The 14,765-nt window shown below is 40.8% G+C and overlaps 1 protein-coding gene across 3 annotated transcripts in view; it reads left to right on the top strand.

The window, feature by feature from the left end:
- Window positions 1-14,765, top strand: part of rab28 (RAB28, member RAS oncogene family) — a 77,273-nt gene that overhangs the window by 56,548 nt on the left and 5,960 nt on the right. For 2 of the 3 annotated variants that reach the window (XM_057850015.1, XM_057850016.1), the window contains exons 5-6: window positions 10,346-10,449; window positions 10,532-10,609. In XM_057850015.1, coding sequence (XP_057705998.1) covers window positions 10,346-10,449; window positions 10,532-10,609 — 182 coding nt within the window. Of the gene's footprint in view, window positions 1-10,345; window positions 10,450-10,531; window positions 10,711-14,765 lie in introns of all 3 variants that reach the window. The other variant, XR_009064803.1, reaches the window with a different exon arrangement.

The raw sequence follows: 14,765 nt of genomic DNA, 5'->3' as shown, positions 1-14,765 counted from the left end.
TATATATATATATATATATATACCTAAAAATGCCGTTACGCTTGAGAACACACATCACTTAAAAGTTAGGATTTTTTTTCCATGTGTTTCAATTGAATTTCTATTTATGACAAGCCATTTTTAAGTTCTAGTTAAGTTTTAAGTTAGTCTAAACTGTAAGTCCTGATAGGATTTTGAGTTTTTGCAGTGTTCAATCAAAATAAATGTATGATACAGGCTGTATTGGAGCACATTAGGGACCAGTGCTACTTGGTGTTTTATCCAGCAATGACTACTGAGCTAAAATTGATAGTTAGCATTATTGAGTTTTTATTTTACACCCTCATCACTCCATATCGGTATGTTATGTTAAAGCCTGTATGTAAGACACGTTAGCCACGCATCGACAGTGGTCATAATTAATAGAAACCTAGCCCTCCGCAGGGCTAACGTTACGTGAACTAGAGACAGTAACGTTAATCTTATTTATTAGCGCTTAGTGCTCTTTATTAGCGCTTAGCGCTGTACTGCTTTAAGATGGCGGCTGTTTATCAACGCTGCCCAGACGCGGCCGAGTCTGTCAATAGGCATCTAGTTCAACATACATGTGATCTCTATGCGACTCATCAGATGCTACCTGCTACCAAGTAACGTAGCATCGTGCGGGCTAGTATTTAGCAATGTCGGCGTCGTTTGTAGCGGCTGTCGGCTGCAGTAAGTTTTTTTTTTTTTTTTTTTATTCTTCCTCTACGCATGGGACATCAGCGCGTTGTCCCGCATTAAAAGTAGTCCGAGCAAAACGTGATGCTTAGAGCTGTCAAAATAAACGATTACTCGAGGTGAATAAAATTACTCGGATCAGTTTTTAAACTCGAGTTACTCGAGTTGCTGGAGTATTCGTTTCAGCTCTAATACAGTGTATCACAAAAGTGAGTACACCTCTGGCATTTCTGCAGATATTTAAGTATATCTTTTCATGGGACAACACTGACAAAATGGCACTTTGACACAATGAAAAGTAGTCTGTGTGCAGCTTATATATTAGAGTTAAAATTTTCCCCCTCAAAATAACTCAAAATATAGCCATTAATATTGAAACCTTGGTAACAAAAGTGAGTACACACCTTACAAACTATGTACATCCCTAAATGTCAAAAATGAGTACTGCTTGTCATTTTCCCCTCCAAAATGTCATGTGACTCGTTACAGGACTGCTGTCAGCATTGCTGCAGAGATTGAAGAGGTGGGGGGTCAGCCTGTTAGTGCTCAGACCATACGCCGCACTCTACATCAAATTGGTGTGCATGGCTGTCACCCCAGGAGGAAGCCTCTTCTGAAAACGGTACACAAGAAAGCCCGCAAACAGTTTGCTGAAGATATACCGTAACAACAAAGCACATGGATGGAACCATGTCTTTTGGTCTGACGAGACGGGCGGGCTTTCTTTTGAACCGTCTTTAGAAGAGGCTTCCTCCTGGGGTGACAGCCATGCACACCAGTTTGATGTAGAGTGCGGCGTATGGTCTGAGCACTAACAGGCTGATCCCCCACCTCTTCAATATCTGCAGCAATGCCGAGTGCACTCCTGTAAGGAGTCACATGATATTTTGGAGGAAAATGACAAGCAGTACTCAATTTGGACATTTAGGGAGGTATGTAGTTTCTAAGGGGTGTAGTCACTTTTGTTACCAGTGGTTTAGATATTAATGGCTATATTTTGAGTTATTCTGGGGAGAAAATAAATTAACTCTATTATATAAGCTGCACACAGACTACTATTCATTGTGTCAAAGTGTCATTTTGTCAGTGTTGTCCCATGAAAATATATACTTAAATATCTGCAGAAATACGAGGGGTGTACTCACTTTTGTGATACACTGTATATTGTGTGGTTAAGTCAGGACAACAGTTTTCTTTTCTTTCTTTGGTCAATGTTTTGATTTAATTCCATTGTTTCATTGTTGGGACTGCACTGCCAGCACTGATGTATAGTTTTAACTGTGAAAAGGGTGCCCTAACAAACCAATAAGATACTTGTGGTAATAGCCATCAGATAGTCTGCTCCATCTGCTCACTCAAAATTCACCACATTGATGTGCAGATATTTTAAATAAATAGTGACAGTGACCAGAGCGAGGGAGAGCCATCGTTCTTGACGAGTGATGATCCCCCTCCACTATCTCTTACGTGCTTAGAGGCCTAAACAGTTTAAGGTCGTGTTTGCAGTCACTTCCTCCAGGTTGTTAAGCTGATGTACAGTTTGACAGACAAAGAAGGAAACCAGAACACGGCGGGAAGATTGTTTTGACCTGATAAGTAGAAATGGGTACATTAGGAAGACATATTGAGTAAAACGCTAAAACGCTGGGATTAGTCTCGTATTTAGGCTACAGGCAAACGCTACATGCTGCTAATTTTTCCGAAATTAAGATGAGGACCCATCTTCCTAATCTCTATGTGCATTATGACAGATTTTATCACATGCAGCGGTGTTGAACTGCACTGTATCATTTTGAGAAGAATTTGTTCAAGTAGTTTACCCAAAATACTACACAGAAAAAAATGAAAAACATTTTGACTCAAATCAGCTTGATCAGAAGATAGTTTCTCTTTTTGGCAGTTTATGTAAAGTCATTTCACTTCAAGTAAGTACTAATCTTAAAAAAGGAAATATCATCACTCGAGGGGCATAAAATAGTTTTGACCATGCAGTAGATGCATTTCGGTTACTGTTTTTTCAATACAATTTTTTTGCACCCAATACTAATTTCGATACATGGCTGTGTGCTATCGGCCGATGCCGATACCTTGCCTTTTGGAAAAAACAGGTCAGGGTACTCATGGTAACGTTGGAAATTGTAAATAACTGGCACCGCATTTCGGTACCGAACTACATGTCAGCAGAAGTCCTCTTCTTCTGTGGTTTAATGGCGGTAGTAAACAAAATCTCAAAGAGTAAATACGGCAAAGGTGTATTATTTGTTAGTACTCGTCGATACCGGTGCAAGCATTTGTGCCGTATTGGGGCCCGTCCTGATTAGAGGTGTGACAAAATATCGAAATGGTGATATAACATGATATTTTGTATCCCAAAAGGTTATCGATATGCTCCTTCCAATAATCGATATATTGTTGGGGCGCTTACAGGTCACTTTTTGTTCATTTTGGGGCATTTACAGGTTGTTTTCTGAGTTTGAGTCACTGCCTATTCATTTGGGGAGATTATTGGGTCACTTCCTGTTCTGTAACCCAAAATAAACCGCTAATGACTCATAAATGCCCTAAAATAAACCGGAGGTGACTGAAAGTCAACATGTAATGACTAGCGGTGCAACGGTTTACGGTTCAAAGCGTTCGGTTCGCCCTGCACGGTTCAATACACCTTTATGAACCGCGCCTTTTCGGTTTTGCAACTAATGTATTCCGAACGCTTATGGAATGAATTCATCGAGCTCTGTGTGCCTGTGTGTGACGTGAAGCACCGCTGTGGAGAAATTCCCGCCCCGCAAGTAAATGTCGGATCGCTGTCAAGCACCTGTGTAATAGAAGCCGAGTAACGCCCTCTCTCGCTTACGAGCGGAGTGAAAGTGAAACAAGAAAAAACAAATAGCTATGGCGAGCGGAGGAGTGGAGAGACAGGATTTTGAGGAAGCACCGGCTTCTTTCAAATCTGCCGTGTGGCAACATTTTGGTTTCCCCGTGGATTACAATGCGGAGGGAGAGAAAATATAGAGAAAAAAAATTGCAAGCATTGCTCAGCGCTTGTTCCCCATGCTAATGGCAAAACTTTTATAACATGACTCCGGCACCTCAGCCAGCATCACCCACAGATATCACTTTCTCAGGGTAGGACAACCCCGAAGATGACACCAGTGAAAACACACGGCGGGCTTTTATTTATTTGCAATGCTTGACCCGGGTTACGTTGTTCCCTCGCGGACATATTTCTCCAACAACGTAATCCCCGACATTTATGAAATGGCACGCAAAGCCATCGAAGATGATTTCGCTAAAGCACATAGTTTCGCCCTGACCACTGATAGTTGGAAGTTGGACGTCCTGTGCTACAGAGTGCTACTACCTAACTGTGACAGTCCACTATAATTCATACCTGTCAAATTGTACGGTCTCGTCGTAATTTGTACAAGTGAGCACTCATTTTTGAATGTGTACGCCGTACATTACGTTCAAAATCTGCACGGTTTTCGTGCATTACGTTTTTTTTTGTAATCCGTTCGGATTCAGTCACCGTTTCTGCAACGAGACAATGCGTTGCTTGAATGACGCGAGAAAAGTCAGAGACTCGGAGAGGGAAGAGTGTTTGTTGAGACGCTGTAGCAAACGCGATGCTAGGCTAGGTGGCTCCAATATTATATGACTTAGCCGACAACATACAATCTACGCCTAGATGTCTCATGCATATGGAACTACATGCGAAATGACACTCAGTAGCGTTAGTTAACAGCCGCCATTTTAGAGCAGTAAACTTCTCAGAAAGGCTCTGTTGTAGTAAACCTTACGAGCAAACCTAAGCAACTTTTTATCTAAAATACTCCTAAATCGGCAAAATCTTGACTTGAGTCTATCTTTAAAGGATGAAACAGTTTTAAAATTTTCACATGTCAAAAGTAGACAAGGGAACTAATGCAAAAACGGGAGCAATTTTATCAACTTTAATGGTTGATTCACAACATTAAATGACCTCCAAAGATAGCAAAGGTTACTATGTTTTTTTTGTTTTTTTAATTTTTTTTTTTAATGAAAAACAAAAAACATGAAAGGTATCACCACTTTGCCAAGTAACTTTTTTACTACTGTGTGTGTATTTCAGTAGTCAGTCACTACACTAGCCAAAGAGCTAAGAGGCATTTTAACAGTCGAAAATGTTTACATTTTAAGTGTTTATTTCATTTTTTAAAAAGCAAAATAAAGGCTGTTTAAAAAAAAAACAAAACACAAACCGAACCGAAACCATTATCCCAAAACCGAGATTCAAACCGAACCGTGGGCTAACTGAACCGTTGCACCCCTAGTAATGACCTTAAATGGTCCAAAATTAACTGGAAGTGACTAAAAATCAACAGCAAATGGCCTGAAATAAAACTCATTGGTTGCCATTGACTGCCGTAGACGTCCAATCCATTTGAAGTAGGAGGGATGGCATCGGATGAACGAATGTCTACAAGTGATAAACTCCTTCCAATTCACAACAGAAGAATGAAAATAGCTTGTTTTTCTGTTTATTAGTTTTTTTTTTTTTTTAGAATATCCTAGAATGATTTTCTGTCCAATGTATCGATAATCTTCATATGGCCGTATCGTGAAATCATTATCGTGAGCTTTGGATCGCAAATTGTATCGTATCATGAGGTACCAAGAGGTTCCCACCCCTACTCTTGATACTACAATTGGAATCAAAAGTGCACTAATTTCGGTACTTATACTGTACATGAGTACTTTGCACATACACAGTATGTGTACATATGTTCTTGTACAATGGCACAAAGGCAACTTTACTAGCCTAGCATACAGTCTAACATGCAGTGCGCCTTCCAAAATGCCTACTTGTATCTCACTATTATTTTACATCTACCAGACTTGATGCTCTTTGTTGTCTCAGGTTGTCTCATAATCAGACATATTGACATTATAGTACGTGGTATTCATTCGTAAAGACTTGTACTCATGATACGACGTTTGAAAAACGGTGGCTTCGCTTTATCTCTAGTTTTATATGTACTGCATATATGTATCTTATTTCAATAGTTTTTTTTGTTTGTTTTTCTTTTAAACCCAGTTTTTATCATGTAAATATTCATTATTTTGATGCAATGCAGTTTGGAAACTACAAGCACAATACCAGTCATAAAGACTAATAGTGATGGCAAGCTAATGCAAGGTTTCCAATCACAAACCACTCATTAATGCATTGTAAGGTTTGCTTTCATGCTAAGCTTGCTACACCAATGTGCCAACTAATTGCTCACCTTGTGTTTTTACATACAGTTTAATGTTCCTCTTCTCTAGAGCCAGTGTTGATATTAATGTTGTATAACGCCAACAGATGATTGATATCCTCTCCCAAGTGTGCAGGAGCCAAAGGATTCGCAGTGTTTACCTCTAGTAGCATGTCGTACCTCTGCTTGTTAATGACAGGAATTAATAACCTGCTGACACTCGTAAGATAGCTGTGTTTACGCCCAAGCTCAGACATGACAGTCTGCTCTTGCTTGAAAGGTTTGTGTTTATGTGTCTCTTATGACCATGATTATCTGCTTCTAATGGAAAATTATTCCCCCTAAAAGAATTTGTTTGGCTTGTAGTGTGGCTTGGCCGGTGGCATTTTTGGGGTCATGTGACTTGCTGAGATATTAATATTACTCAATAAATGCAGTATTTATGGTCTCTGGGACTATATATCTGTCTCTCTGGGTGCAGCGCTCCCTCGTACACTCTCAGGGCATGAGAACACAGTAAATCTTTGACAACCTCACACAAAGAATACAACTTTTAGACGGGGGTAGAGAGAAATGCAACACCGTACAGTAGCCTGACCTTCTTCAGGTACCATAGACCTGCAAGCACCAGATACTGGGTGTGGCCGCCTTAATACACAAAGCCAGAAATAAAGAGTGAAGCTATTGCTTTTCAGCAGCGAGACCCCCGGGTGACCTTCCTCATCGACCTCAGCATGACCCTACATGGAAGAAAAAGGAGAACCAGAGCAGCAGGTATCACTCCGAAGGAGTCAAATGCACAGGGAGCGCCAAGACAAAAGCTAAAAAAGAAGGTGTTGTCATTGTAGCCTCAGTAAATCAGTACTGAGGCGACAGTCCCATTTCTTGGTCCGGTATGCCCACCTTATCCCCTCATAAGTCAAAACTCTTTCTGCATTAGCGCTTTCGCTGTGAATTTAGCCCGGAGGCTGTTCCTCTAATTGTTCCTGACCATCTCTGCTCATGGTTTGTCTGCGCCAGGTCAAATAAAGTTCTTGACTTTAGGGTAGATGTGTGCTCAACAGGTTGAATGTGCCCCAATGAGTTTGAATGCCAGCTGGGAATAGAAGCTTGGGAGTACTGAAGTGATGGTTTTGAAGGGAAACTAGTCACAATTTCAAGAGTCTACCTTCTGGTCACTATGGTTTGGAGTAGTGTTACTCTGGCTATTGGCATAATAAAACATAAAAGGCCAACAATTTTATCTGACAATGAAAAAAGTTCCACTTTCGCTTTTAAAGTATAAAACCTTCAGAAGGTACGTTTCCGTTACAGTTCGTCACAAAATAAAAGCGATGTTTCAAAAATTTCACATTATAACTTCAAATACAGTAAGTGCATTTTCATTGAAGGTGGTTTCTCGAAAAAGCCTTGTAACTCTGGTGAAGTTTCATCCCATCAGGTTTTACTAAATGGGGATAGACGCCGTAAACCTGTTACGTGTGGGTGTTTTATATGGTAACATCTGTCTGGAAAAGGGCATGATGCTGAGAAATGTTTCGGTCCCTTTCTCTCGCCATACATCGGTGCTATGTTTAATCTAAGGCTAGGTTCATACTGCAGGTCTTAATGCACAAATCCGATTTTTTTCGTGTTTTTCTCGACTCCAGTGAGACATTAACTTGACGGTCTGAACGGGACAAGTCACATAGTACTGGACCATTTCAAATCTGATTTAGGTCACCTCCGTATGTGCTTAAAATCTGATCTGGGCCACATTTTTCAGAATGTGGCTTTGGTCTGAACTGTCAAGTCTCCCAAATCGGAATTCACGCATCAATTACACTGCTGGCCAAAAGTATTGGCACCCCTGCAATTCTGTCGGATAATGCTCAGTTTCTCCCAGAAAATGATGGCAAAAGAATTACAATTACAAAAGCTCTGGTAGTAATATCTTAATTTATTTTGCTTGCAATGAAAAAAAAACACACAAAATAGAATGGGGGGAAAAAAATCATTATCATTTTACACAAAACTCCCCAAATTGGCCGGACAAAAGTATTGGCACTCTTTGAAAAATCATGTGATGCTTCTCTAAGCTGTGTAATTAAGAGCCCCTGTTACTTACCCGTGGCACATACCAGGTGGTGGCAATAACTAAATCACACTTGCAGCCAGTGAAAATGGATAAAAATTGACTCAACCTCTGTCCTGTGTGCTTGTGTGTACCACATTGAGCATGGAGAAAAGAAAGAAGACCAGAGAACTGTCTGAGGACTTGAGAAGCAAAATTGTGAGGATGCATGGGCAATCTCAAGGCTACAAGTCCATCTCCTAAGACCTGAATGTTCCTGTGTCTGACGTGCACAGTGTCATAAATAAGTGTAAAGCCCATGCCACCGTCGCTAACCTCCGTAGATGTGGACGGAAAAGAGAAATTGACAAGAGATTTCAATGAAAGATTGTGCGGATGGTGGCTAAAGAAACCTCCAAACAAGTTCAAGCTGTCCTGCGGTCCGAGGGTACAACAGTGTCAACCCGTACTATATGTTGGCGTCTGAATGAAAAGGAACTCTATGGTAGGATGCCAAGGAAGACCCCACTTCTGACGCAGAGACATAAAAAAGCCAGGCTGGAGTTTGCTAAAATTTACCTGAGAAAGCCAAAAATGTTTTGGAAGAATGTTCTTTGGTCAGATGAGACAAAAGTAGAGCTTTTTTTAGAAAAGGCATCAACATAGAGTTTACAGGGAAAAATCCGAGGCCTTCAAAGAAAAGAACACGGTCCCCACATGTCAAACATGGCGGAGGTTCCCTGATGTTTTGGGTTTGCTTTGCTGCCTCTGGCACTGGACTGCTTGACTGTGTGCATGGCATTAGGAAGTCTTTAGACTACCAGCAAATTTTGCAGCATAATGTAGGGCCCAGTGTGAGAAAGCTGGGTCTCCCTTATAGGTCATGGGTCTTCCAGCATGACAATGACCCAAAACACAGTTCAAAAAGCACTAGAAAATGGTTTGAGAGAAAGTACTGGAGACTTGTAAAGTTGCCAGCAATGAGTACAGACCTGAATCCCATAAAACACCTGTGGTAAGATCAGTTTGGAGAAGGCACTCTTCAAATCTCAGAGACCTGGAGCAGTCGGCCAAAGAAGAAGGGTCTAAAATTCCATCCGAGCATTGTAAGAAACTCATTGATAGATACCGGAAGCGGTTGTTCCCAGGTATTTTGTCCAAAGGTTGTGCTACCAAGTATTAGGCTGAGGGTGCCAATACTTTTGTCCGGCGCATTTCTGGAGTTTTGTGGAAAATTATAATGATTTTTTTTTTTTTTTTCGTGTTTTTTCATTACAAGCTAAATAAATATTACTACCAAAGCATTTGTAATTGCAATCATTTTCTGGGAGAAATTGAGCAATTGAGCATTATCTGACAGAATTGCAGGGGTGCCAATACTTTTGGCCAGCGGTGTACGTCAGCAAAGAGCGAGAGAGGCAGGAAGCACGTCAGCAATTGAGCTGTGCATTAGCGTTTGCGCCTAGCTTGAACTCTGCTTTTAGGGAGGATGGGGGCTTCACCACAGTAAAAAAATAAAAATAAAATGGAAAAAAAAGGACAAGCCTGAGAATGCTCTGTTTTCTTTCTGTGTGCCAAATGAGCAATATTTCAATATTGCTAACATGGCCGGGAGCTGGGGCAAACTGACCGCATGTGTGTGTGTCATGCACGCACAGTGCGTGCATGTGTTCTATCAATTCATTTGAACTTTAAATATACGACTAACTGAGATTATTTATGCCTGTTATTTGTGTCCTCTGTTTGGAAATCAAAATATGATCACCCGAGAATGGCGTAGAGCCAGCTTGTGTTGTCATTTGTTTTGATGGATGCTTTTGTGCATGTGGGTCAGTTTGCTCAATGCGTGTCGGACAGCCAGTGGGAAAAGGCAGTCTGAATGGGTACGCCAAAAAAAAAAAAAACGATCGGAATTGGAATTGTGCATCAAGACCTGAACCTAGCCTAAGAGAATTCATTCATTCAGAAGTCATCATTTGACTGGGTAAGTCACGTCCTGTGACGTATAAATTACATAAAATTGTAAGTGCAATTATGCTCTTGCAAAAAAAATTTAACATCAAAACATCTGGAAAAACCTCACAGTAACGTAAAAACCTTTTTTTCCATATTTGATTTTTTTTTTTTTTTTTTTAATTAAGGTGTTTCCATTTCCATTTTATTACTTGTGATGATGGAAACGCAGCTTGTCTCTACCTTTAGATATGGCAACATAATGTTTGAGTTGATGTTTCATTGTCATGTTCCTTGAGTTTTTGGCTTATGTAAACAGTTTTCTCTGCTATTTTATAGAAACGTACATTATATGACAGTTTACCAAGGTGATATAATACTTATGATTGTGTTGTGTTCCCAGTTGACCTGGAGCACATGAGGACGGTGAAGGCTGACAAGCACCAGCGCTTTTGCCAAGAAAACGGCCTCATCAGCCACTTTGTGTCTGCCAAGACCGGGGACTCTGTGAGCGTCAAATGACAATAAAAGCACAAATTTGATCAAAATCTGAAGGCTAAATGTTTCTCGTCGTACTTTTTCCCTTTAGGTGTTTCTTTGTTTCCAGAGAGTTGCGGCTGATATTCTCGGCGTGAAGCTGAACAAAGCAGAGATAGAACAGTCCCAGGTGAGTCATTCAAGTCTCAGATTTCAACAAAATGTCTCTCCTAACAAGGCTTGGATGTTACTTTTCTCTGCCTTCCTGGATTAATTGACCTGAGAAAAATGGTCAGTCACAGTGTGTAACGTTATGCTGTTTGTAATAGAGGTCAATGGGAGTGTGTTAGGTTAGCGAAGGTCGCCACACACTGTAAATGACCTTCCGTTGCATAAACACTGGTTTGTTGCGTCTGCCTCCAGTGTCTCTACCTGCCAGCGAGGCTGCCCATCTGTAAATAAGACCCACATTGGCCGCATTAACGCGTGAAGTCAGAGGTTAAAGGTATGCAGTTATAGGGGTGAGAAGGTTGCTTCGGCAGGCTGATTTATTTGGTTTATCTCCCCAACGCTCCATGTTGGCCTAAAAGAGGCTCCAGGCCTGCCAGCGAGAGCGGGGTGCCCAAATGTTGCAGCTGTAGGATTTACAAGGTCACCTCCCCCAGAAACATTAATCCTCGCTCCGATACGAGCGTTTGGAGACACCCTGGCTGGGTAGAGCATGATGAGCCGGGGCCTGCAGGGAGGTCACGGCCCCGCGAGAGGGGGAGAGCATGTAAGGAAAGAACTGGTCAGGTTCTCAAGCCCATCATCACCGTTACCACTACTGCTGCCTACTGACTAATGGAGCCGTCCATCTACTTTGCTCTTCCTCCCCTCTGTCAGAAGAACAAAGTGCTTTAATCTGTGTTTATCTAACGGCGTGAGTTGCTGTGTGAAGGAAAAATGAGTGACACACTGGGGTAGTCTTGTCAGCTTCATTAGGGAACACAAGATCCCGTTAAAGTTCCAGTGAGGTGGAAATACATTTCTTGTAAATCTGAACTACCGCAGATAAAAATGTCATGAAAACTCCTTGCCACATATTCGAATGATACCTCCTGGCTTCAGTTACTGTGTTGCACTGACAAATGTTCTTCGCTTAGCTCCGGAGACAATATCAGACTGCCCAGATTTCTGAGCTACTTCCTGTCGCTTAACAGTGTTTTTCAACCTTTTCTGAGTCATGGCACGTTTTTACATTGGAAATAATCTTGCGGCACACCACAAACTAAAAATGTTCCTAAACGAATTTTGTATAGTATATTTCATTATAATATAGTTATATTATAGTAATATTATAATATAGTTTCTCCATCTTTATACTTTATACTTTATATGGTAGTCAGTGTGATGTTTGATGGAATGTGAAACATAATGGAGTAGGTTTCGTCTCATCCCCGGTGAAAGTAAATCCGAACGAAACATAGATTTAACTGTATTGCCTTGTCTTTGAGCTCTCCGTCTTAGATTTTTTTTTCACGACTCAAACTAGTGCCTTCATCTGGGTCAGAATCTTGTCCAGATGTCTTTTAAAAAACTTGCATGACTGCGTGTCCTTCAAAATACCATCAGGGGCCACCCTAATAATGTTATCAATTATAAATGCGGCCGGGTAAATCGACGGATTGGGCCAACACAAAAGAATTTTTCTTTTTATGTGGGTTTTATTCCCGACTGCACATGTAAAACTTGTACAGCAATAATTGGGCAAACATTGAGATTGACAAAAAAATATTTTAAATCAAATCACAGTGCCATACGGTCCTCCTTATCTTCACATCAAAATAAAGATAATAAGCAACATAATAAACTGGCAGAATGATTCAAAAGTAAATAGATAACAAACATGGCTTGCTGAAAAAGAAAATAAAAAAATACTTTGTCAAGCCACTTATCACCCTAATATTTAGAGATCTTCAAAGCTAACAAATAAACAATAATAGTTTACATAATTTGGACGATTCGCTTACTATGTTTCCCGTGTGCTGCGCTCGCAAAGACTTAAGTGGAAAGCAACACTTTAATTCTCCCCTTTTGCACTGCGGTTTCAAATATTGTACAGCGCGGCTATCTTCGAACACATGCCGGATCTTATTATTGTATTAAACTGTATTTCGGGTCACCATGAAATTTCTCAGTGTTTTTATTGGCAACTGACTTCATGCACCATTCCTCGCAACTGCCTGTAGCCACGGCCTTTCTCTCTCCACTTCTGCATTAACGTCTCACCCAGATCTCATGGATTCTTAAGGCCAAACTATACCAGACGCGTGTGTGGTACGGATCTGCCAAAATATAGCGGCGAAGCCAATCCGTTTCCATTCTATCATATTGTTCAAATTGTACCGGCCGCATATGCGCTACTGATTGACTGCAGACCATCTCTGACATGCCGGAGCCCGCAGATGGTTTGGGCTATTTTCTGTTTTTGCTGGAGACGCATCCGTCAAGATGGGTGGAGCCAGGCCTGCAGTCAATAGGCCAGGTACTTATTCACGGTTTAAACACCAGCTGACATGGATAATGAACGAATCATTATGGAGGTGGAAAGTCACAAAGTTTAAAAAGGAATCTGCGTGGAACGCTCAGCAGAAGCTATAAGTATGGACGGTGAGTTGTGCAAGTTATGTAATTTAAAACAGTAATTAAATAGTAGAGAACTGGTTGTTGACGTGGTAAACGCCAAAAAAACTTGGGAAAGTCAAACCAAGTCCACCTCTAGCTCTGCTTCTCTGTTGAGTACAGACTCTGTGTGTTTGTCGTTGTTGCAGAAGCCACGATGAAAAGAGCCTTTCAATCTGACGATCTCCTCGCTCCGTCCCCTTTGCACGCCCGCCGCTCAAACGGGGAAGAAAAAAGTCACCTCGCACGTTCTCAGTTCATTTGTTTAATCCACAATGAATCCAACCGCTTGCCATTCACAACATATACAAAGGGCAACTGAGACAGATAGAAAAACTAATTCAAATAAGAAAATAGAGAAGACGTCAAAAACTGTCTGGGCTCTTATGCTTCCTTCTTCCTGCCCACGCCGACTGACTCGTCCAAAACAGCTCTCGCCCAGTGTTATATCGTACGACATGACGTCAAACGTGACGTCATGAACTAGTTCCACAAAATCAAACAAATAATAATTCCGTCTTATATAAATAAATTACAATTAACAACTAGTATGATAGAACCAAATAAATTATTTACAAGCAACATAAATAATTATGCAAATGTTATTTACGCACTTATAGTTGTTTTTAATGCCACATTATCGCGATGATCATGCGAGAGCTCATGACGGGATGAAGCTGCTGGACTGGAGTTGTGCACAGCCGGTATTTTTTTGTCCTATTTTTGACATTGAGCGGAACACGCAGTTAACACGGAGCTTGGCGGATCTGTACCGCAGACGTGTCCGTTATAATTTAGCTCTTAGAGTGACATCGCTACGTTTTGTGTGCTGGCAGTCCTTACTATTTATTTTGGTGCAGTTCACCTGGTGACGTTTAAAAAAAAAAAGCGATATTGGATAATTTCTCGTGGCACACCTAATGATCTCTCAGGAAAAACAATGGCTTAACAAACCCTCTCTGAAGGGTTGTCATAAAACAAGTACGAATATACAACTTCAAGCATCCTTTTAATTCTGCCAGAAATAAATGCTAACGTTCAGACTTGTTGGAAGAATGCACCTCATTGAAGATGGAGCATTCAAAAACAATGAATGAAAACGAAAATGCACATAGAACTTCATAAATTAAATCAAAGAGCTCCAAATTGATCATTCAAGGTCTATTCAAGCTCACTACTTCTTAGTGCTTCCTAATCACAAGCCAAGAGTCCCCTATAACGGCTGTTCGTGGGTATTTACTCTTTGGTTGATGAGATAACACAAACTTTTAAAATTCTATATTTTTACATTAAATAAGTCGAACCTGAGTGGTTGCAGGCCCAGCCAAACTATGAAAAAGAAAGTGTGACTTTTAGTCTGTAAAATATTGTAATTCTTTAAAGCTCACTGATTGCTTGTGATGTACCCTCCCGATAGTGTTCCACTTTTGTGGTTCTATTCCTATTTGGTTCCCACAGTGTCCATTACACTTCCTTGTGAGAGCTAATTCTTTAGTCATGACTGTCCAGTTTTGAATATTGACGATCTGGAATTTCTCCTCTTGGCGCTAGGTTAGAGTTGAAGCCATTGGCCAAGTTGAGCCTCATTATCAGCTGTCAGCCGTAGCGAGTCGAACACAAGGGTCACAACCCTTGACAGAATTATATCTGTTCGACTGCCCCTTCCATCTTGCTTCTCTGTC

The sequence above is a fragment of the Corythoichthys intestinalis genome, chromosome 11, assembly GCF_030265065.1.
Source record: "Corythoichthys intestinalis isolate RoL2023-P3 chromosome 11, ASM3026506v1, whole genome shotgun sequence".
Lineage (NCBI taxonomy): Eukaryota > Metazoa > Chordata > Actinopteri > Syngnathiformes > Syngnathidae > Corythoichthys > Corythoichthys intestinalis.
The sequence above is the reverse complement of the archived record's forward strand: the minus strand, read 5'-3'. Positions and strand labels throughout refer to the sequence as shown.